Source organism: Telopea speciosissima, chromosome 4 (assembly GCF_018873765.1).
Source record: "Telopea speciosissima isolate NSW1024214 ecotype Mountain lineage chromosome 4, Tspe_v1, whole genome shotgun sequence".
NCBI classification, from domain to species: Eukaryota; Viridiplantae; Streptophyta; class Magnoliopsida; order Proteales; family Proteaceae; genus Telopea; species Telopea speciosissima.
The window spans coordinates 53,977,436-54,002,350 of NC_057919.1; the positions used below are offsets into that span (position 1 = coordinate 53,977,436).

Genomic DNA, 24,915 nt, shown 5'->3' on the forward strand with positions numbered 1-24,915 from the left:
ACAGTCAGCCAAGTAAGAGCAAGTTTTAGTACATTCAATGACAACCATGTGTTACCTACAAAACCCCTTGTTGAAATAATATCCTTATAGTCAATGTTAAACGAATTCAACTTAAACCCACAAAATACAAGAAATGATTTGGCATGAAAAGCATACTAGTTTGCTTAAGGCAATTAAGTAGTTCACCTAATCTTTAACACCCACTAAATGGCCACCTCTTGGATCACACTAATATATAAACTCAATGAAGAAATTCATGTTTTGCTGAGAAGCTACTATCAACTCTCATCACGGCTGTAAAAGTGTGATAGAACTCACTCTTGTGGCAATACATGACAACTAGTCAATTACTATAAGGTATTCTCATTGCCATCCAAACTTCGATCTACACATAGGAAAAAAAAAAACAAAAAAAAAAAACAAAAAACATGTGAATGTTTTCCAAGTGGAGCTAGAGCCTCCCTCAATTCTTTTTCCTGGAAATGGATGTCCTACATCACGAACAAATTATTACGCTTCAAAACATGACATTAGACTGATTATCACTAAAAATGCAATTAACATAATCTGAATTTACAACATTATTGAGAAAGCCACCAATAAATCAAGCTAGAATTAAATTACAAGGAGAATTTCAGAATTGAAAATTAGATTTAGAGTGGATATCTGACACTCAAGCCTATACTATAACAATATGGTATTCCTCACAAAAAAATTTTTTAAAAGGAGGAGAGCAAAACTAAACAATTTAAATGACCAAAGCATTAAATGGGAAAAGAAGCATGTTAACCATAAATATAGCATGAGTATTACAAGGACAGTCTACAAGGCATGCTTTAGCAAGAAAACTAGATAAATTTAAGGGTAAAATATATGTAACCCCTAAAATGCACCCAATATTTCCCATGCCCTCCTAAGTTTCTGACAAGTCCACACGGAACCCGCTAAAAATTCCACATACCACCCTTACTTTTCAACCTAAAGTCATTTAAGTCCATGCCGTTAATTTCAGGCGTTAAATGCTAACGTGAAGAAGGTAGTGTACAATTATACCCTTTCTAAGACTAAATTACCAAAATGCCCTTAAGTTAAAAAACAAAAAGATAGAGTAGAATACCCAAATCACCCTTTCTCCCTTTCCCTCTAGCAATCGAACTCTCTCAACCCTAGTTTAGCGGCGCCCCCTTTCATCTTCTCTGATCATTTCAGAATTTCTTTCTTTTTTATTGGTTTTAACCTTCCTTCTCCAGGAATTAAATCTTAGTTCGTGGGAAAGTTGTGAATCTGTAATTACAAGTTGTATTTTATTAAATCTCTCTAATGGCTTCTTTCAAATCCTTCAAAGAAGCATCAAAGAGAGAAATGGATAAGCCTTCGATAGACCCACAGAGTCAATCTGGCAAACTCTTTGAACAGTCTGAGGCTTGAAGCTAGAAATCAATCTCTTGCCAGCAAAAGATTCCATGTCCACTCCACAGACCCACAAAGTCAATGTGGCTCCAGTGTTCACACTTTCTACTGGTTTCCAATCAATCCATATACATTCAGCCATGAGTTCATGATTAGAGCAAATCCAAAAAGCAGAGGAGAGAGAATGTCACAGTAGAGTGATAGCGTCAAATCTCAAACTCATCGACTTTAAGCTCCTCTTTGTCCTCTCTCTTCTCTGCTTCTATTCACCAGTCGATGCAGGTCATTTCTTCCCTAAAAAATCACATCCCACGAAATCAGGTTACCTTCCTATCAATTCCACCACCAGTTCTGCCATTCTCTTCGTCTTCTATGAAGCCCAAAAACCCGTTTTACGTTTATCTCAAACACCCCTCCTCGTTTGGCTCCAAGGAGGCCCCGATATTGCTCCTCCCAACTTGGCAACTTCTTTGAGCTTGGTCCTTGGCGTTTGAATTCCAAACAAAATTCCAGCAAAAACCCAGCTCTGGAACCCAATCCAGGTGCTTGGAATCGCAAATTTGGCCTTCTTTTCCTTGATAACCCCATTGAGACTGGTTTCGGCATCGCTTTCTCTCTGGCAGAAATCCCCAAAAACTAATACATCGTCACCAAGCACCTTATCTCTGCTCTCACATCGTTTATCTCCTCAGATTCATTGTTCAAATCTCGCCCACTTTACATTACCGGTGATAGCTATGCCGGTAAATACGTGCCGGCGGTTGCAGGTTAAATCAATTGGGGAACGATGAGGGTTGGGCAAAAAGGTCTTTTCAAATTACAGGAGTAGTTAAGCAATTTGGCCAATTCAAAAAAAGAATTTAATGTCAACGCTTGGAATTAACAGTGTGGACTTAAATGGTTTTAGGTTGAAAATTAGCGGGGTGTACGTGGAATTTTGAGGGGATGCGTGTGACCTTGTCAGAAGCTTAAGGGGGCATGAGGAATATTGGTTGTATTTTAGGGGTACGTGTATTTTACCCTAAATTTAACTATTCCAACCTACAACGCTCTTACTAGTTTAACTTCAGTATTCTCTTCACAAGCATAAAGAAACTCTACACCTCCCCCACTTTTGTTTTTATTACCAACATGAGTTCATTAACATACTCATGTCACCTCTAAAGAAGTACTACTTGACTAGAGAGAAAAAGGCAAAAAAAAATGCAAAATCCACCTTCATTTGTTCAGGTGGGGTGTATAAGGTATCTCTACCATTCTTTCTTAAGTTCCACCTCCTAGATTGAAAATCAAGTCTCAATAGCTAAATTCAAGGCTTTCTTCTATACTCTTTGTCACACACTTTTACAAGATCCATACGAATTTGCAGCTAGAAAAATAAAACCGGACAAAGAGAGAAGAGTATGTGAGAAAGAGAGAAATTCCAGCATAGTCCTACCTTAGATTGATTAAGTAATTGAGTGTTGCTTGAATAACATAATGGCCATAAGGGTCCAAGGTTTGATGTAATCTGAAACTTGGTTGTCCAATTTGGATATTTACCCAACCCCTATTGCATCCCACTATGTAAGCTTGGGTAATGAAGATGAGGTAGGTTTATCTAAATTTTCTTCTCTTCCTTATTTCAATTATCCTATTTTAATCTGTGCAGGATACCAGCAATCTGGAGTAACCTCGGCAGGATGGTCTGTTATTTTTTTGCTAGAGGGTAGATTCCTTTTGCTTGCGGCAAGCTACATTAAGAATTGCAGTGGTATTGATCCAGATGTGGTTAGTATTAGAACAGGCCGGACTTGATCTATCAATGAATTTGGAGTTGAAGATTAAAGAAGTGTGGTGCTCAAATCAACAGATCGCTGATTTTCTTCCATCTCCAACTTCTAATCCTAGGCATTGGTCCCTATTAAAAGATCTATTGTACATAAACAACCTAGGTCCTGATATCTACTATACTTCTAAGGGAGATCCTTTTTGTAGTGCAATAGCTAGCAATCTAGCTAAATCTGCTTACTCAACTAAATCCGTGTACATTGTTTCTAATTAGTCTTTTAATATATTTTATTTTTTCATAAAAAAAAAGTTTGATGTAATCGTGATTTATTTGTCAATTCTTGAATGATTCGAGGGCAGCCTTCTTCTCTAGCATATTCAAGGTATTTTTCAACCACATTGTTGCTATAGTGGTTACCCAAATCGATTAGGGAGAGGACAATAGCATTAAAAGTGAGCTCAAAGATCAAACATCGTCTATGTTCACCATCAGAATGGTCATGGCACTTTGGAAGCACACAACACTCATCAAAACATATGTAATTTTCAAAAACATCCTAACTAAATTCACCATTTTCGTCTGTATTACATATTTTGATGCTAGGCAATCAAATAACTGGGTGTTAATGAATCAAAAATCATTATGAATATTGAGAGAAGCGCTTATTTTCTCATAAAAAAAAAACAGGTTTGATGTAATCGTGAGTTATTTGTTAGTTCTTGAATGATTCGAAGGCAGCCTTCTTCTCCAGCATATTCAAGGTATTTCTCAACCACATTGTTGCTATAGTGGTTACCCTAATCGACCATGGGAGAGGATAAGAGCATTAGAAGCGAACACAAAGATCAAACACCGTCTGTGTTCACCATCAGAATGGCCATGGCACTTTGGAAGCACACAACACCCATCAAAACATATGTAATTTTCAAAAACATCCTAACTAAATTCGCCATTTTCTTCTGTTAATCACATATTTTGATGCTAGGCAATCAGATAATTGGGTGTTGATGAATCAAAAATCATTATGGATATTGAGAGAAACGCTTTAATTGGGAAACATAAAAATTCAAGGTGGAGAGATTTACTCTGAGATTAGGGCATCTTAAAGGGTGAGATTGGTTTCAGATTAGAGAAGAAATAGAGGAAGGCACTTGAGAGAACGGGCTTACCTACTCATGAAGAACACCTGCTACTCTCATTTGGGGTTGGGCAACAATATAGAGAGAGAACAATAAGAAGACGATGATGGCAGCAGCCGCAATTTGGACGGTAGCGGCTGAAGGCCAATTGTCTTCGTCGAAGAAGAAGAGCTTTCGATCTCAGCCAACTCTTCGAGGGAGTTCATCCTGCCGAAAACAAAGAGCCGGGTAAAGCACGGAGGGAGTATGATGAAATGATAGAAATGCCACTTTCAATGTCAGTTTGCAAGATAGTTATGAGACTCTAGTAAAAGAGAATGAAATATTTATAACAAGGGTAATGAAATGTCAAATTTGCTCATTGTTACGTTTCCAAACAAATGTAACCCACCCTTCTTACATGAATAACAATCCTTAATATTTTTGAAAAAAACATATGATATATTATTATATTATCTTTATTGGGGAAAGTTTTCATACATGGCACATAGCCTGTATGTGAGAAGGTGGGAGTTTCAAGGCATTAATTAATGGGTGGGGGTTTATGACTTTTTCAACTCTTTGTGAGAGGGGACACGACCGTACATATTTACACGGCCATATATGAAAACTTCCCCCTTATCTTTATTATAAACATTTTTATAGGGATATTTTGATAATATACTTTATCCTAAGTCTTAATACAAATTCGAAAAGTCAGATTTGTTTACTACGAGATAGTTTATTAGATCGGATCCAGATATTCGATAAAAACTCTTGAATTAGAATAGGACACAGATGTCATTCGAAGATTCAAATTCCGATAGTATCAAATCTGGATTTTTATCCGCTACTGTAACTGTAGTGCTGCTGTACTCATCGTGCGGCGCTGCAGATGCCATGTGTGCATATGTGTGCCATGTGGGGCCTACTGTGCACACATGGCACCTGCAGCACTGCACGATGAGTACAGCAATGCTGCAGTTACAGTAGCGAATAATGATCCAGCAAATCCCAGCCGAATCCGATCCGATTCGTCTAAATCCCAACTTTTTCGTTTAAATCTGTTTTAATCCATAAGCTGCAGATTTATCACACACACTCACTCTCTCTCCGGTCAAAATTGATCGCACCGAAGCGGGGTCCACGCGGGCATATCATCCCAATAGAGTCTGTAACTGAAACCGCAGATTTTCTTGTTTCTTAGAATGGCCGGTCATGTCGGAGACGGACCTCATTACCTCTGTTTCCTCTGAGAGTCTGATTAGTAATAAGAGAAAGGAAGCAAAGTTGCTGAAATCGAAACTGTTGTAGAAAGTAGGAGTTTCAGATCTATTCTATCCCTCCATCTTTATTCAGATCTGCTAAATTTGATGGTTCTTTCTTAACTAAACTAAACTCAAAGCTTAGCTTTGGATTTTATTGCTACCTTTTCTCACACAATTATGGCATTATTCACCACTTTCTCTTTGCAGAAACTTTAAAATAAGAAAAAAACCCTTTTATAATACGTGAGCAATGAACATTTCCCGGTAAATTTGGTGGGCTGTTTCGAAATTTAGCGACACCGAATCCCTCAAATTTTCCTCTCTCTCCTCCCACTCCTTCACCATTCACTGCATTGCACAGAAATGCCTCTTGCACAGACAAAGAGAAAGAGAGAGAGATCTTGAATTGCTTCGATTGCCTATGTCTCGACAACCCAATTACGAGTTTCAGGAATGGTGGAACAAAGAGAAAGAGAGGAATCACGTATTGTTCTCAGACAAATCTGTAAACCCTAACTGGTCTACGGTTGAAATCGATAGCCCTACCAGTCTTGCTGATACTTCGGTGGAGAAAGATCGAAGCCGGAACGCTCGCCAGCTCTCCTGGGTTTATATTCTCAAATTCCAACAAGCCTTCAATGGTCTCATCTGGATCACCAATGGATTCGTCTCTCTTATACGGACTGCCAATCGGAGAATCAAATCGTATTCACCTTCGAGGACTGAATCTCGGCTTTATAGGGTTATTAAGGTCTTCTTGGTTATTGTTATTTTGTTACAGTTCTTTGAGCTCGTAGCTTACTTCAAAGGATGGCATTTCAGTCCCCCTTCAATGGAAGAAGCTTTGGGTTTGGTCGAGCTTGTATATGCGACTTGGCTCTCTGTGAGGGTGAACTATCTAGCCCCACCGTTGCAGGCTTTGGCCAATGTTTGTATTGTTCTGTTCTTGATTCAGTCCGTGGATCGGATCATTTTGGTTCTTGGGTATATCTGGATCAAGTTTCGAAGGTTGAAGCCTATACCACCAATGGAGTTCTCTGGGGATATCGAAAACAAGAATGCTGAGGATTATCCGATGGTGTTGATACAGATTCCGATGTGTAACGAGAGGGAGGTAAGAAGATGTAGGGTCTCTGCTCCCTGCTGCTCTGATCTGGGCTCATTTATTTTCTAGTTCGTCTAAAATTCAGTACATTTCTGTGACGACTGCCAATTCAAATACAATGTTTTACTTGCTTTAAGTTTATAATTGATGAGTTCACGTCATATGTGGATCAGTCAAGTATGGATCACTGGTCCGAATTGGGATCTTAACACTTAATGCTCTGGTTTTTGGTTAACTATATTTACTTGTACGCTTCTCAAAGTTTAGGGGACTTTAAGTGACTGCATTTTTTTGTGTTTTTTGGGTACAATCACAGTCGAAATTAATGGGATCATATCTCTAATATTGAAGCTGCTATTGTTTTCTTGGGTAATCCTTTATTAGAAGAGCTGTAACTAATCTAGTGTCATATTTAGCATTTCTTCATGGATTAGTATAAGGATTTACATGTAATCAACATATTGTTTACTGCAGCTTATGTTGCGGTGTTATCTTGAGTATGAGTTTTCTTGCAATTTAATCTTGGTGTAGTTAAAGCATATCTAGTCAAGAATAAGGCAATTGACATGAATGGGGATTGGATAGCTGGGTTAGGTTCACTGTTCTTTTGTTCAAGTTGTGTGAATTTTCCACTGTTTTTATTCAAATAACAAGACTTCTGATTTGAGGTTTTTTTGTATTAGTAGAAGACAAGATTTTGTTTGGATATTCAACTTGTGAAAGGTCCTGTGAAAGAAGCTTCATGAGAATGAAGCATCCTTAATTTGCATATATGGGCTCTCTACTTGCAATGACTTCACTTCTTAAATATTTCCAATTTGAGATTTTGTTTACAGGGTTATAGTTTAACATTTGGGAAGCAAAAAAGCATTAATCACTAAGATTAGTCCGGTTTCAAAATGCTTAAGTACGTTTATTTCAAATGGTCTTCTCTTCAAAAGATTGATTGCATTTGTTTAAAACAATTAAGGGAAAAAGAATGCAGCCTGGTTGCGTGCAGCCTGCGCCCTGACACAGCCCCCCCTGAAATGACCGCTCCACCCCTAGACAAAATGAACCTCCCCTCGATCGATACCCCTGTGCACCTCATTGGCCCCGGCGCTGGTGCAGGGGCAACACAACCAGGCAGCATTCTTCTTCCCAACATTTAGTAAGCTTCTTAAGGCATCTTTGAAAGAGATAATGTTTGTCATAATTGTATTTTCTTTTTACCCAGAAAAGTTCTATCCATGTCTGTTTGAGGTTACAGAATTTGCTCTGAAATGATTATTCTCCTGGGATGCATTTATCTTTCAACGGCTGTTCTTTTCCTTGATTGAAGGGTGTACCTTGTAAAGACTAAAGTTCTATTTCCATTTGCGTTGTCACACAGGTTTATCAGCAATCAATTGCAGCAATATGCATACAGGACTGGCCGAGGAACAGAATGCTCATACAAGTTTTAGATGACTCTGATGATCTGGATGTCCAACATCTTATCAGGGCTGAAGTACAGAAGTGGCAACAGAAGGGTGCAAGGATTGTGTACAGACACCGTCTTATACGCACAGGCTACAAGGCTGGGAACCTCAAATCTGCAATGAGCTGTGACTATGTAAAGGATTATGAGTTCGTGGCAATCTTTGATGCAGATTTTCAACCTGGACCAGATTTCTTGAAGAAAACTATCCCCTATTTTAAGGTCAGTTTATATTCCATTCCATTTTCCACCTACAAAATATATCAACTTGTGAAATTTAAAAATTATCCCTAGTCTTAGATTTTCATGTAGCCAAAATAATATTTTTTAGTGTACAGCTAAAGTTAATGACCCAATGACCCTGTCTTGGAACAAGCAATGTGGATCTTAACTGATGCAGATCGACGCATGAAGAAGAGAGGAACCAAAATAGAAATCAGTAAAAAAGTTAGTGTTCATGTGAACTGCACCTGAGTTACTGTTCACGTGAAAAGTGTCACAACTAAACTGCATTTTGTGGGAAAGATTCTAGAAGATTGATTTGTTTCTATTTTTATTTCCTATGTTATTTGCTTAGCAAGGAGGAGTGATATGATCCTGATTGAAGGAGCTAAAAGAGCTTGGGGCAGACCTAAAATGACCATAGGAGAAGTGGTGAGGAAGGACATGCATAGTCTAGGTCTGGTCCCAAGTATGACCTCGGACAGAACCTATTGGAGGGCAAGGATCCATGTCCCAGACCCTATCTAGCTGAGATTAGCCTGTGTGTTGGGCTGTGCCTCTTTCCTCTTGCTACCTTCCAACTTTCTTTTATTTCTTTTATTTCCCATCTCCCTTTTGTCCTTTTCCTTTGTCATTTATCATCTCTTTTCCCAGTTTCCTATTTTGAGCACCTTCTAATTCTGTGTTATTTCCTTTTTTGTTGTAAGTTTTTAATTTTCAACTTTCTATTTTTGATAAGCATGGCCAATCTATATAAAGGGGCCATCAGTTGTAATATTCTGTAGTTGAAATCAATGAAAATTGCAGTTGCTTGCTTGAGATCTGAGAGAGATCTTTGTTTCAACAGCTGAGATAGCTGTGGGTGAGAGGCCCAAGGCTGAGATAGCCATATATTCCCAACCCCCTCCTTCTATCCCTTCTTCTTGTCCTTCTATATTTTTTCTGTTTTGTTCTTACTTTCTATTATATTGTGATGTGAGTTAATCTTCATCTAAGATACAATCGAAGCTTCACTGTTGCTGTTGGTTAGAAGATTTATAAACTGGAAACACTACTGATTTGTTCATCATTCAACTAGAGATCATTGTTGCTGGAACCTATTGTTTGTCTATCATCAATCCTACTGTAGAGTGGTTCTTACTTCTTAGTTGAACTTCATCTACGTTATTAACAGACACATCTTATCTGCCTGGACCTTACAATATCAAGCCGCTTTGTTATTTGACCACACACTGCCTTTCAAAATTGTCCTAATTGTCTAATAAAAGTGTCAAAGCCTTAGGTCCTGGTTGGTCAAGCAGAATTCACAGCTGAATTTGGGGTAGGATGTGATAAAAGTGCATCTCATGCTCATCCATCCTGATTGTCCTACTGCTAGACCTGCTCTTCTATTGGGTTCAACCCTATAGAAGAATCTTTCATGTACTTATCATGAGAATGGGAAAGGACAAAAAATTAATAAAAATCAAAAATCAAAATGGAGATGATTATGGAAAGTATGGTCAACTGACACAACAGAGCCTTATTTCTTCTACTTTTTTTTTTTTGGTTAATAAAAAAAACCCTGAAGGGAGGGGAAGAAAAAGGGGGGGGGGGGAGAATACACAAGGAGAAAGAGGGGGGGGGGGGGAACTATACGAACCAAAAGCCATAGGCCTAGGGGGCCTGGCTAGGAGAGCAAAAGAGAGAAGAATCTAAGCCCCAGGTAACAACAATGTGCTTATTCCTTGGGGAGTCTATAAGAGATCCATGGGGAAGCATAAGAATTCTAGAGCTGACATCGAAAAAGATGGCTTTACAAATCAGGTCAATGGACCGGGAGTTGGAATTCCATCTACGAAGATTCCACTCCATCCAAATATGAGAGATAGCAGGCCCGAACACAAGCTTGCCAACAGTATCGCAAATAGAGCTACCAGAAAAGGTCATATCAAGCCAATGCCACTCCGGAGCGAAGGAAAGGGTAGGGGACGTTTGTTCTGGGGCCAAATGGACAGCAAAGTTTTTTTCCAAATAGATGAGGCTAGGGGGCAAGAAAAGAAAAGGTGGTTAATGTCCTCAATACTGTTCTAGCAAAGGATACAGAAGGGGGAGATAGAGATGTGGCGGAGGATGAGGAAAGATTGGTTGGGGAGGCAAAGGTTTGGGGTTCTCTAAACATTGAATGAGTGTCTAGGGATGTGGCCTATGAACCAAACAAGGTTGCTCCAAGGGATAGAGCTATGGGGTCTAACAAAATCCTAAACAGAGCGGGAGCTAAAAATACCATTATGGGAGGGGAGCCAGATTACTTTGTTCGAATGGGAGGGATGGGGGAGGGAGGCCCAGACCTGAGTGAGACTGAGGAGGGGGGGAAGGGATAGGGGGAGACCAGGAACCATGGGAGATTATTGATGAGAAAGGGGCAGATTAGGGGATGCCAGTAGAGTAGACCCCTCGGGCACCTAAGATGTTGTAAAGGACTCCAACAGGATCCCAAGGATCAAGCCAGAGGGAGGTGGAGGAACCATCTACGACTACAAATGAAGTGGCAGTAAGAGCTAAGGGGTGGAGGAGAAGGATTTTGTGCCAAACCCAGGAAGGGTCCGTAGGCTAGGGGAAAGTCCAGAATCCAGATGGAATCCTATTTTAGGGGGTTCTTGTATATCCAATAAACCCAAATTGAGTCCTGCTTAGAGAAGATTTTCTAGATTAAGTTGAGGAGGCCTGCAATATTATAATCGCGGATTCGACGGATGCCAAGGCCTCCATTAGATTTGGGGCGATAGATTACTGTCCAGTTGATCGGGTAGAGGAATTTGGAGGACTCTTGGCCTTTCCAAAGGAAATCACAAAAGAGAGATTCCATGGCTTTGATTATGGATTTTGGAAGCCATAGATACCACACCAGTAGATGTGAGAGGATTGAAGAACAGATTTGATCAAAACAATCCTACCCGCATAGGAAAGGAGTTTGCCCTTCCAAAGTTGGAGCCTCTTATGGATAAGATCTAGCATTGAAGTGCAATGATGACCAGTCAACCTGTAGGAATAAGGGGGAGGCCAAGGTATTTGATGGGAAGGGACCCGAGGGAAAACCCAGTCAAATTGAGGAGGGTGGCTTTGACATGCTCAGAGACCCCAAAAAGAAAGATTTACGATTTTAAGAGATTAATGCGCAGGCCCAAGAGAGATTCAAAGAGCTGAAGGGAAGACATGATGGAAGAGATAGAGGAGTGGGAAGCCTTGGAGAAGATCATAAGATCATCTGCAAAGGCAAGGTGGGTGAGATTGAGGCTTTTGCACTTGGGGATGGGGGAGATGAGATGTTGGTCTGTTTTAGCCTGGATGCTCATGGAGAGGACCTCTAGAGCAAGGGAGAAGAGGGAGGGGGAGAGGGGGCAACCTTGACAGATACCAGCTTTCGAAGGGAAAAACCGGCGGGGGAGCCATTAACGATGACTGAGAAGAAGGGGGAAGAAATGCGGGAATGGATCCAGCGAACAAAGACAGGGGGAAAGGACATTTAGGTCAAGACATCACAAATGAAGTCCCATCTTAGGGAATCAAAAGCTTTATGGATGTCGATCTTCAAGAGGGCAGCGGGGGAATGAGATTCGTGGTCAAAGCCCCGGACAATCTCCGTACAAAGGAGGATATTGTCAACTATGCTCTTACCAGAGATGAAGGCTGATTGGTTTGGGCTAACTAAAGAAGGAATCACCAGTTGAAGACGATTAGCTAGAATTTTGGCAAAGAATTTGTAGAGAAGATTGCAAAGGGAGATAGGCCTAAAGTTTGACAAGGAAGAAGCTCCCTCTTTTTTAGGGATGAGGCAAAGGAACGTTTGGTTGATTCTTGGGTGTTGGCCGGGGTTATAGAAGAAGCTGCAGATGGCTTTAATGAGATCATCTTTGAAGCCGAGAAGAATCCCATACTGAATCCATCAGGACCTGTAGCTCGATTGGATTTATGGGAGAGAACAACTTTAAGGATTTCATTATCCGCGGGAATGGATTGGAGGAGATCCAAAAAGGAGGATGGGATGAATTTATTGATGAGGTTAGGGGGAATGGGGGATGGGGGAGAGGGGGGAGGGCAGCAGAGAGAGGAGAAATAGGAGATGGCATCGTATTTAATGCCAAGGACAAAGGTGACAGGGGTGCCATCAGGAGCCAGGAGCATTGTAATGGAATTGGAGTTGGAGCGGGCTTCCAGAGAACGATTGCAGTCTATAGAGCCCTTTTTCCAAGAAATAAAAAAAGAAAAAGGGAAATTCTGAAGTGATCAAGTCTCTTCTCACTTCCTTTACCAATGCATTTTTTTCTTATAATTGTTGACAGAAAGATAGCAGGTTTATTAAGATGAATATAGTGGTGACTAGTGTGAGATTTGTGGGAGGCCAGGGCAAGGAATTCCCAATTACGGTTGGATTACATCAAGGATCAGCCCTAAGCCCTTATTTGTTTGCGCTTATTATGGATGAATTATCCAAGAACATCCAAGACGAGGTACCATGGTGTATACTCTTCGCCGATGATATCGTTTTGGTGGATGAGACAAAAGCAGGGTTTAACGCTAAATTAGAGATGTGGGTCGACCTTGGAAACATAAGGACGCGTTTGGTTGAAGGTGTCAGAGGAGTCGGATTCTTACATTGGATCAGGTTCTTAAGAATCTGGTTCATGTGGATTTGGATTCTGATAAAAAACCTGTTTGGTTACCCTGGGTCTGTCAAGTAGAATCCAGCTGAAAAACTGTTTGGTTGTCCTGGTTCTGTCAGGTGGAATCCTTTTGAATCCATATGTAAGACTGTTTGGTTACCTTGAGTCTGTCAGTTGGATTCTACTTGAATTTTGTCTGAAAAAATATTTTAACCTTGTTTTGTTATACAACATATACATACATTTAATATGACTTTATAAAAAATAAGATAATAAAAAAATTGGATTAACATTATCAAAAGGAAGTCTTTCCCAATTTTTCATGTGTCCATAAAAATTACAAAATTAGCACTAAGTGGTGTTATGTTACTTCAACAAAGCAAAATTCATAGTATGGGCATTTTCAAACAACAGAGATCTCTACATATGGTAAAAAAATCCATATCCATTTAATTTAAGTACATACATATAAAATTTTTGTCAAATTTCAAAGATGCCATTAAATTTGGGTTCTTGTGTGGATTAGTGTCATAATTGACTATGCTATGAACAGTTGAATAAAAAGGGCCTTGGTGGATTTGAACCACCATCCCTGGAACATGCACATGTTCCAAGTGCTCTACCAATTTGAGCTAAAGACCATCAAGTGGAGCTTGGAATTTACAAATAACCATGAGATATTGCCACAAAACCTTGGCATTCATGAAGTTGGGAAGAGAATAGCTAATTTAAATACTAAAGCTAAGAATCAATTACCAGCACAAAGGAAAACTCAAATGGTGGTCTCTTATTAGAGTCATGCAACAGTTGCAGAAATCTTGTGTGTAAGAACATTTTCACTATGCATTTGCAGTCCCAACTAGAGGAGAATTACCGTTTTAGTTCTGTGCACATAACCAACCTCACTGCTATCAAAGACATCCAAATCTGGACCATTGGAAAATTCCTACAAAATAATGGGTTTCATTCAAAAATGGCAAGCACAAACAAACCCTACGGTTCCACAAGCATCGGGCAATGAGATGTAGAGAATTAACAAAATGGGTGCCCTAAAAGCAGGGCCACTCAATAGCTCAGGGCCAAAATATAAATTAACAAGGACAAATAGAGTTCCATAACTCCCATCCTCGCTTAAGAGCTGCAATGGTACAGAACATGTGTGTATAACACCTGTTGTTGTACTTCAATCCAACTACAATGCACTTTTGGAATATAACCATAGAGCTACACGGCCAACAAACTTGATCATCAAAATTAAACTCAAGAATCTTATAGTGTAAATGAGAAGCTCTTCCATATGGAAAGACTCTTGTTTTAAAGAGAAGCAACATCAAGATTCTTCAATGTATTAAAAGCAGCCACAACCTTTCCCACCAAAAAAATTTAATCAACAACAAATAGAACCACTAACTAACTATCTCTTGAGGACAAGGTTACAATGAAACTTCTCAAAGCATCAACAAGAATCCCAGACAGCAATCACGTGGGAATCATGAAGATTAGGAAATTGTTGTATATGTCTCTATGTTACATGGCACCTCAATCCTGTTGAGAACTTCTCTTAGTGGAAGGTACCAAAAGAACACAGTAATCAGCAGGAAGTAGCATTCCAGAAAATTCCCAAAACAGAGAACCTCTAGCCCTCAATTAATCAGCAGGAATATTCAGATGCAATAACTACATGTGCTCAACAGTTTTTACAACCAATAGTCTTCTAATAAGCAACAAAACAAGGTCTAGAAAGCACCACAGTAACAGGTAGCAGCGTAGCAAAAGTATGAAGATTTCAAAATCAGAAAAGGTAACAGTTTCTTATACTGTTCCACTGCTATAATAACAGCAGTAAGAGAAGATAGAGCTCAAGCGTAGACATTTGTAAGCAATTGGGCTGGGAAGCATGCTCTTTACACAAATAGTATGCACTTTCCAACACCAACCCATTTGTATTCTCTGGCTCGGAACATTTTTCAACCACAGAGAATAAATTCCAAGTGGAAGAACACTATCCTCTTGTATGCTCTTCATTATTTACCATAACAAAACCATCTCTACCCCTATTGCAATGCATCCAACCGTTACAGAAATAGTCCAAATCAAATTTTATTGGCTGTTTGATGTATAACGACTGATAAAAGCAACATGAAACTAAGTTATGAATGAGTTTGGAGCATAAATACCCTATAGTAGCAGCAATTTTACTTACTTAACCTATGTATTTTTAAAAAACCATAACTATAATGCAGCTGTCTCAGAGAAGGGAGAGAGTGAAGAAATGTGCCATACCTGCGTTAATCCAAGATGTTCCTTCCACTGGAGATTTTCAAAACGACCCTATTGAACTTCCTAGAACCTGAAATGGAGAGAAAAATTGGTTAGCAATCAATTAATTCCAATTTTTTTTAAAAAAAAAACCCTAACTACAAACGAACGAGAATGATAAAGGAAGAGACAGGGAGATACATAGACACAGAGAGAGACAGAGATAATGTGAGAGAGACAGAGACAACGATAGAGATAGAGAGCGAGAGACAGAGAAACAAAGAGAGAGAGAGAGAGAGATAAAGAGAGTAGTGAAGAACCTTGTAGACGAAAATGAGATGGCTGAATCCTGGAGTTGCAGATTCGTCTTCGGTTCCTTGGAGAAGACGACGAGATGGCTGAAGACCAGAGAGAGAAAGAGAGTCGTGAAGACGAGATGGCTGAATCCTGGAGTTGCAGAGACTATCTTCGTCTTCTGTTCCTTGGAGAAGAAACGAGAAGGCTGAAGAGAGAAACCCTAGCAATCGACTTCCTTCGTTTCAATCCCGATTTTTGGAGTCCACAAGATTCCAGTCTATATATATAAGGGCTTGCAATCCTGGACTCGATTTGGAATTCACCCCAAGGGGTGAATTCTTGTGGATTCCCAAATTTACATAGAAAAATGGATTTTCATGGATTCTTGGAATCCAACACGGAACCGGGTTCCAAGAAACCAAACACGCGAAAAATTACGAAATCCGGATTCCGTCGAATCCGACTCCTCAGAATCCTTCAACCAAACGCCTCCTAAGGCTTTAAGATTAGTAGATCCAAGACAGAGTATATGATGTGTAACTTTAGTCACACTATGATGGATGATGGTATGGTGAAAATTGAAGATAAAGAGATACCGCTAAGTGACTATTTCATATATCTGGGGTCTATCATACACAAAGAAGGGGACATAGATGATGCTGTCTCTCAAAGAATTAAAGTGGGATGGATGAGTGGAGAGGTGCGACCGGAGTACTGTGTGACCGACACATTCCTTTAAAGATTAAAGGAAAGTTCTACAGGACTGTTGTACGACCTGTTATGATGTATGGGTGGAATGTAGGGCAGTTAAGAAGTCCCATATAGCGAAGCTGTGTTGTAGAGATGAGGATGTTAAGATGGATGTGCGCCAAAACTAAGAAGAATAAAGTAAGGAACGAACGTATTAAAGCTAATGTGGGTGTTGCCCCGATCAGTGACAAGCTCTGAGAATGTCGTCTGAGGTAGTTTGGCCATGTGCAACGGAGGCCGGGACGCCCCAGTAAGGAGGAGTGATCTGATTCTGATTGAACAAGCTAAAAGAGCTAGAGGTAGGCCTAAAATGACCGTAAGTGAAGTTGTGAAGAATAACATGCATAGTTTGGGTCTTGTACCAAGTATGACCTCAGATAGAGCCTATTGGAGGGCAAGGATCCACGTTGTCGACACTATGTAGTTGAGATTTTCCCGATTTCCTGGGTTATCGGCTTTCCTCTTACTTTTATTTTTCATTTTCCATTTCTCACTTTTCTTTTCTTATTTCTTCATTTTTATTCTTCGTTCTTCTTATTTCTCTTTCCCTCAGTTTTCCCTACTATGTTTTGAATGGATCCATGTAGCCGACCCCATTTAGTTGGGATAAGTCTGAGTTGTTGTTGTTGTACAAGAAAGGAGAGGCCAAGGGTGACTATAAAGTAATCACACAAAATGGACACCAGTTGCATCCAAAATAATTGCCATCAAGGTCTAAATCTGTTCGAAGAACTCGTCAGTCCAGCAAAAAGAGGAAAAATCTAGTTTCTACACAAATGGTCAGATGGAACAGATCCCAAATATTCTTCTATTTTTCTCATTTCAAGTAGCCCCAAAGATTACAAAAGGTACATCCTCCCATGCTCTTTTACCCATCCGCATCCTCTAGTACCACTCTCCCTTTCAGACCATTGGAATTGCAATATATTTATCTTTCATCACTGGTGGTTAAGTCATTGTTGTGCATGAAAAATTAAAAACCCTGCATGGGTGTTTCTCATTTCTCTCCCATTGGGTCTATTTCCTGCGAAAATCAAAGAAGAGAAGAGAAGAGAAGCTCACACAGCCGTGAGCAGTATATTCAATTCAAATAATAAAAAATGTACAAGGTATTATATAGGGTTAGGGACAAAGTAGGAAAACCAAAAAATAAAAAAGACCACACCACATAAAACGAGACCCATAATGAGCCCCACAACACTTCTCTTCTAACACTCCCCCTTAAGCTGGAGCATATATATCAATCATGCATAACTTGTTACAAATATAATCGATTCGCCCACTACCCAAAGGCTTTGTAAACACATCTGCAAGCTGCTCTCCAGTTCTAACATGACTTGAAAGAATCAACCCATTCTGCATCTTCTCACAAACAAAATGGCAGTCAATCTCAATATGTTTTGTCCTCTCATGAAACACAGGATTGGAAGCAATGTGAACTGCTGCCTGATTATCACACCACAGCTACATGGGAACTGAAGTTTTAAAACCCAACTCAGATAACAACTATTGTATCCATATCAACTCACATATCAAGTGTGCCATAGCTCTGTATTTTGACTTGGCACTAGAACGAGCTACAACACTTTGTTTCTTGCTTTTCCAAGAAACCAGATTTCCTCCAACAAATGTACATTACCTTGTAGTTGACCTCCTGTCAGTTGGAGATCTTGCCCAATCAGCATCTGAAAATCCTTTAACTCGATTGTGACCATGATCTCGATATACTATCCCTCTACCTGGAACTTTTTTAAGATAGCGTACAATACGGATAACAACATCCCAATGAGAAGTCTGAGGCGAAGAGAGAAACTGGCTCGCCATACTAACAGGAAAAGCAATATCTAATCAGGTAATTGTTAAATAGTTCAACTTACCTACCAGTCTTCTATACCTCTCAGGATCATCAAGTACATCTCTCCCTTCAGTAGTAAGTTTTACATTGTGATCCGTAGGAGAGTCAATAGGCTTGGATCCAAGCATACCTGTTTCAGTAAGTAAATCCAAAACGTACTGTCTTTGTGAAAGAAAAACTCCCTTCTGAGATTGAGCCACTTCAATTCCCAAAAAATACTTCAACTTCCCCAAATCCTTAGTCTGAAATTTTTGTTGAAGATATGACTTTGAATCCACAATACCCACTGAGTCATAACCAGTAATGATAATATCATCAACATATACTATCAAAAAAATCCTCCCTGCACTTGATTGTCTGTAGAAGAAAGAGTGATCACCACCACACCTTGATAGACCAAACTCAAGAACAACTTCAGTAAAGCGACCAAACCATGCACGAGGAGACTGTTTCAGTCCATACAAGGATTTTTTCAACCTACAAACCAGACCAGACTCCTCCTGAGCAACAAACCCCGGTGGGTGCTCCACATAGACCTCTTCTTGCAAAGTACCATGCAAAATAGCATTTTTGACATCCAGTTGAAACAAGGGCCAATGATTAGAGGCAGCAAGAGGGATCAGAATACGAACAGAAGCAAGTTTGGCTACAGGTGAAAAGGTATCTAAATAATCGACACCATACACCTGTGCATAACCCTTTGCCACAAGTTTCGCTTTCAACCGAGCAAGAAAACCATCAGGGTTAACCTTCATAGTATCAATGCGAGTAACCAAATCCTTTATATGATTCTCCATTGAATACAACATCTGTCCAAGGATCCTGGCATCAATAATATCTCCAAGTTGGATCATCAGTGGGTTTGGTTCTTGTTAGATGTGCCTGCTGATCATGACCTGTCAAAACAAGGTTCACAATTTTTCTCCAGTGCTGAAGTGGTACCCTCAAGCTTCTTTTCCATGATTCGATTGGAGGATGAGGACACAACCTCCGTAACCACTGCATTCTTCTTATCATCATCACCCATACTGTTTCCTTGGAGATAATACCAATGGAATCACCAAAAAAATTGAAAGACAACCAGTCGGCAACCTGCTGCCACCAATCTGATCGAATATAACGCCATGCACACCAATCGAATCACCACAAATTGAAAAGAAGAACCAAACCAGCAATCTGCCTCTATCAATTCTTCATACACAGCACCATAAGTACCGAAAAATACCAACCCAGCAACCTGCGGTCAGCAATCCTTCACAACCAGCACCATAAACACCATCCGAAACGAAAAAATTCCAACCCAGCAACCTGTGGTCATCAATCCCTTACAATCAGCACCATAAACACCATCCGAAATCTGCTTTGTGTTGTAGAATAAGAAGATTTAATCCATCATCAATATTATCGAACCCGCAGCCAAAGAACGAACGAAAAGGAGGGGTGAAACCAGCCCTGTTCTTAAGATCGCAGACTTCTGGTTAGGTCAACCAGAAATCGCAGAAAAGGGAAGGGGAAAAAAGGAGAAAAGAAGAAAGAGGGAAAGGGAATCTCGCAAGTTGAGCACCAGTCTTAGTGGATCTGCTCTGATACCATGTTACCTGCGAAAATCAAAGAAGAGAAGAGAAGAGAAGCTCACACGGCCGTGAGCAATATATTTAATTCAAATAATAAAAGATGTACAAGGTATTATATAGGGTTAGGGGCAAAGTAGGAAAACCAGAAAATAAAAAAGACCCCACCACATAAAACGAGACCCAAAAGGGTTCTCGGTATTAGTGCCAGGTGCTAATCCCGAGACCCATAATGGGCCCCTCAACATTTCTCTTCTAACAGGGTCTATCATAAGGCAGTAAAATTTAATTCATTTCTTACTTTGGCCTTGCCTTTCCCCCTTGCCTATGTCAGCATACCCATCTTTATACATATTTCTTGATTGCCCAACATTTTCTCTTATAATTCCATTAAGCTTATCTAGTCTTGTTGCCATCTTAAAAAACATTCTTTATTTTTTTAGTAACAAAATCCTATTAGAAAGGAAGTGCAACAAAAATTTGCAAGGGCTAGAAGGGAGATCAAATAGCCCTAACTAATCAATCCCACATACAAAACAAAACTCAATCATACACTGGAGCAGTTACATACCAAACCCAATACTCATACATAGACCAACACCGGTTGACATTGGAATCTTTTCCACATCATCAAAATTAGAATCCTTGATTCCTACCCCTGCACTTGCATCCCAACCTCTATATTAACAAGAGACAGAAAAAGGAGAATTTGATCTGAGACGGGTTTACCATCTGAGCCATAGAATGTGAATTGTTGACTCTACCATCATTTACCTGTGTCCCAGGCCCTGATGAGGAATCTGCTAAAATATGAGCTCCTGATCTATCTCTTATCTCTATCTCTTCACAAAGAAATTGGGTGGAAAAGTCATTTTCTATCCTGCCTGGGAACACAACGCTCAATTTCTTACTTGCCTTAGTTGTATCAATAAGGCTCCACTCCGTGGATTTGCATTGTCTGCAATTCCTTTATCGACCACAGAAGTTTGAAGCGCACCCAATCAGTTCTCCTTAAAACAACAAACTTATGGAAACTCTTCTTCTATATGTGTAATTAATTCATCCATAAATGAGGACGCCTTGTTTTTTTTTTTTTCATTTTCAGAGTTGATTAAGGATAGACTTAGAATGAAAATTAAAGTAAGGACAAAAGAGGATAAGAGAGGTAGGGAGGTGTAATTTTGAAATCTAAGAATTATGGGATTAAAGGTATTGAGATAAGAAAGGGTTGGGTCGTCTAAGGGAAGGTTTCTTACCACCCAAATCTGAGAAGGAAAGAGAGGACTAGGAAGATTGAAACAAACCTTGCTGCTGGCTTTGTTACCACCAGAACAGGTGAAGACTAAGGGGTATGCGAAGATGAGAAAAGGAGGAGAATGGGAGAAGAGTAAGAGAAAGGGCTTCCCAGAAGGAGAGAGGAAAGAGGGGGAAAGGGAAGGGAGAAGTCACACCCCGGCTGCCAAACCATGCCGGAAACTCACAAAACTCAACTTTATATTCGATTATTCATATCTAGTCTCCAATGTAGGGTTATGTACATATAAATAAAAGAAGAAACCTATTCTAGTTTGGAAACTCAAACAATTAGGAAACTAACTTCTACGTAGCTATCTCAATCCTACGTAGAGGACATGATTATCTCGAAATAGAAATAAATTCTAAATATCCTACTACACCAAAACCCAAATTGGACCTGGTTCATCTCCATCTGGACTCCCAATGGGTTTGGGTTGGTCCATGGAAGCGCCACTGCATCACTAACACTAATTATCTTTCATGAAATTCCATATGTTCTTGGATGGGCCATTTGATCTTTCCTATCTTCATCTTCCTCAGTTTTGTTAACTTGGAGTTGATCATGTGGGTGCTCAGTTACATCAGCTATGTTTGAATTTCCAGCATATGTTTCATTCTGTAGTGTGAAAATCTTTGTTAGAAAAAGAGGCAGGAGATAAGGAGATTAGGTGATTATGTGGTCCTTACTGACTTTAAATTGTTCTTTTCTTTCTGAAGGGGAATGATGATCTAGGATTAGTCCAGACAAGATGGGCCTTTGTCAACAAGGATGAGAACTTGCTTGCAAGGTTGCAGAACATAAATTTATCCTTTCACTTTGAGGTTGAGCAACAGGTTAATGGTGTATTTATCAATTTTTTTGGTTTCAATGGAACTGCTGGTGTATGGAGGATCAAAGCTCTAGAAGAATGTGGTGGTTGGTTGGAAAGAACAACTGTTGAGGACATGGATATTGCTGTCCGTGCTCATCTTTGTGGGTGGAAGTTCATATATCTAAATGATGTTAAGGTTTGTTTGAGACTAGTATCCTGCAATCATCACATACACAAGTTTGGCAATGAATTCTCAATATCCTACTGATGTTTATCCTTTTGCATGCAGAGCCTTTGTGAACTCCCAGAGTCCTATGAGGCATACAAGAAACAGCAGCACCGCTGGCATTCAGGTCCAATGCAGCTGTTCCGGTTATGCTTCTTTGACATCCTTCGCTCAAAGGTGTGTAGGCTTATATCTTCTTATTATTTAAATTTTGAATGTTATTGAGCTCCATTCTTGCTCTGAACTGTCCATCTGCCTTATATGAAAAAGGGCAGAAGGTTTGATGGAGTTTGTGAGCAAGAAAATGATGTCTTAAGTTTTGTATGTTTTCCATTTCCATTTCACAACTGATTTCGAGAATTTGAACTAAAAAAGCCTGCAGAACAATTTATTCTAATGTCTTCATTGAATTTCCTTTGCTGGAGTTTTTTTGTAGATTTTTTTTCCCATTATCTGTATACATTTTCTATTATAATCCTTTCCTTGTGGTGGGGAGGGACCTGGGTTGGGGTTAAAGATTCTTGGCTTATTTTTCTATGTTACCTACATAGTTAGATTGGGGATGAAATTATTTTTATTTTATTATTATATTTGGGGGGGGGGGGGGGAGTGGTAGGATTGTTGCTAGCATGTCCTGTGGTTTATTTTCCATTTCTCTTTGCGTGTAGTCACTCATGTAGTGGATTTTCTTGATTCTGTATCTGATATTGCTCTCAGCTGCTTTCCCTATTTTCTCTATATTGGTATTATTTTTCTGTTATTGATTTAAAGAAATAGCTGTTGATCTAAAGTTTCATGGGTATTGCTCTCTTATAATTTCAGTTGCTATTTAGTTTTGTCATTGATAATTTGTTTCTTTCTCCTTTCAGATTAGTTGGGCAAAGAAGGCCAATTTAGTATTGCTTTTCTTCCTTTTACGGAAGCTCATCCTGCCTTTCTATTCGTTCACCCTCTTCTGCATTATTCTCCCATTGACTATGTTCCTGCCGGAAGCTCAGCTACCAGCCTGGGTAGTGTGTTATGTGCCTGGACTGATGTCCTTCTTGAATATTCTTCCAGCACCAAGATCTTTCCCATTTGTTGTCCCTTACCTTCTATTTGAGAATACTATGTCTGTAACAAAGTTCAATGCCATGATATCTGGACTGTTCAGATTGGGAAGTTCCTATGAGTGGGTAGTTACTAAGAAGTTGGGAAGATCATCGGAGACAGATTTAATTGCCTTTGCTGAAAAGGAATCTGATCCTCAAGCAGAAATGAACAGTCTCCACAGGGCCTCTTCGGATTCAGGCCTCTCTGAGCTGAACAAAATAGAGTCGAGGAAAAAAACCAGCAAGAAGAAGAGGAACCGTTTGTACAGGAAGGAACTTGCCCTTGCATTTATTTTGTTAACCGCTTCTGTGAGAAGCTTATTGTCCTCCCAGGGGATTCACTTCTACTTCCTATTGTTTCAAGGGATCACATTCCTTGTAGTTGGCCTCGATTTGATTGGAGAGCAAGTCAGTTGACATTCATTACTCTTTTCATGGTGGTGAAAGCTTTTCCAAGGTTGTCTCATTTAATTGGTTCTCATGGAAATAGAAGACTGATGAGAAATCAAATTGAGCACACTTTTAACATCCATCACTAAAGTTCCAATAACCAGAGCCTTTGATGTTCGTACATTCTCTGGTGGTATTGGCACACAATTGAAGCTCCAAGGATAGTATATCCAGTCTGCAATTGCCTGCTTGTCACGTAAGCATTCTATTTATTGACTGCAAGTGAAAGGATTGTTATGTGAATTTGTGCCTAGTCACAGTGCTGTATATTGTAAAAGTATGTCCAGGTCTCAGCAATGGGAAAGAGGCTTTGCAAAATATACTGAGAGAGAGAACAAATGTATACTTTGTGCCCAGCCAGTGTGTTTGCTGTAATTTTCTGCACATTTGTTTGCCATTTTAAACAAGGCAACCGGGGATTTTTAAATGTCATTTTTTGGCCATCATTGAATGATTCAATCATATTTGTTTTTGGCAACTCATACCATTTCTTGAAGTTGACAAATTAATGTTGCTCACGAATTAATGCAGAAAATTCTTTAACGAACAAGTTGACCTGAAGGAGAAATTTTGTGAGGTCTGTGATGGTAGCAGAGGGTTTGGGTGATTACCTTGTTTTATTGTCTTATTGTGCAAGCAAGAGAGAGAAGTGTGTGAGACTGTGAGTTGGGCATTTTTGTGTTAGGCTTTTTTGGAAAGAGTTCTTGTTTCATAGTGAAACATCTTCAGCTTCATTCGTGGATGTAGCACACTAAAATTGGTGTGTGAACCATGTTAAATCTCTGTCATCCTTGCTTGAATATGTTTTGTTTTTTCGTGTTTCTTGGTGTTTGCCTTGACAAGTTGGGATGAAAATAACTTAAGTTGTAACCCAACTGACGTCAGTCCTTGATCTAGGGGGGTTGGAATTTGCCACATAGGAAGGGGAAGACTTAGGGAGTACTTGCATATCATCCCTCTAATAATGAAATTCAATAAGGAATAGTCTTTATGGATAACTAGTGTAAAAAAGTTTCCCACTACCCTAGTGTACTATTGCCCTCTAACATGAGGGAAATTTTTAATTGTTTTTTCTCTCCTATAGTAACCATGTCGGTCTCATGTGGATTATACCATTCCCTATACCACCATTGGTGTGGCATGGGAGATTCTCACTCTGCCCTCCATTGACATCATGTGGAAAGCTCTCCCATAACTAACTTGGCACAAAAAAGAAAAAAAAAAACTAGGGAAGTAGTTTTCTATTCGGGAGTGTGGTCTACGTTAGCACTCCCATGTGTCTATCTCTCTCAATACAAGGGGCAGAGGTGTC

The 24,915-nt window shown here is 39.6% G+C and overlaps 1 protein-coding gene across 1 annotated transcript; it reads left to right on the plus strand.

The window, feature by feature from the left end:
- The first annotated feature begins 5,930 nt into the window (after positions 1–5,930).
- Positions 5,931–24,078, plus strand: LOC122658782 (probable xyloglucan glycosyltransferase 6). The gene is made up of 5 exons (XM_043853897.1): positions 5,931–6,681; positions 8,045–8,353; positions 21,742–22,032; positions 22,126–22,239; positions 22,932–24,078. The coding sequence occupies exons 1-5, from the start codon at positions 5,989–5,991 to the stop codon at positions 23,568–23,570; spliced, it is 2,046 nt and encodes a 681-aa protein (XP_043709832.1). The 5' UTR covers positions 5,931–5,988; the 3' UTR covers positions 23,571–24,078.
- The last annotated feature ends 837 nt before the right edge of the window (positions 24,079–24,915 follow it).

Coding starts and splice junctions, on each gene's coding strand:
- LOC122658782 (XM_043853897.1), top strand. CDS start 5,989: ATGTCTCGACAACCCAATTACGAGTTTCAGGAATGGTGGAACAAAGAG. Junction 22,033..22,125: donor TATATCTAAATGATGTTAAG/GTTTGTTTGAGA, acceptor TTTTGCATGCAG/AGCCTTTGTGAACTCCCAGA. Junction 22,240..22,931: donor TTGACATCCTTCGCTCAAAG/GTGTGTAGGCTT, acceptor TTCTCCTTTCAG/ATTAGTTGGGCAAAGAAGGC.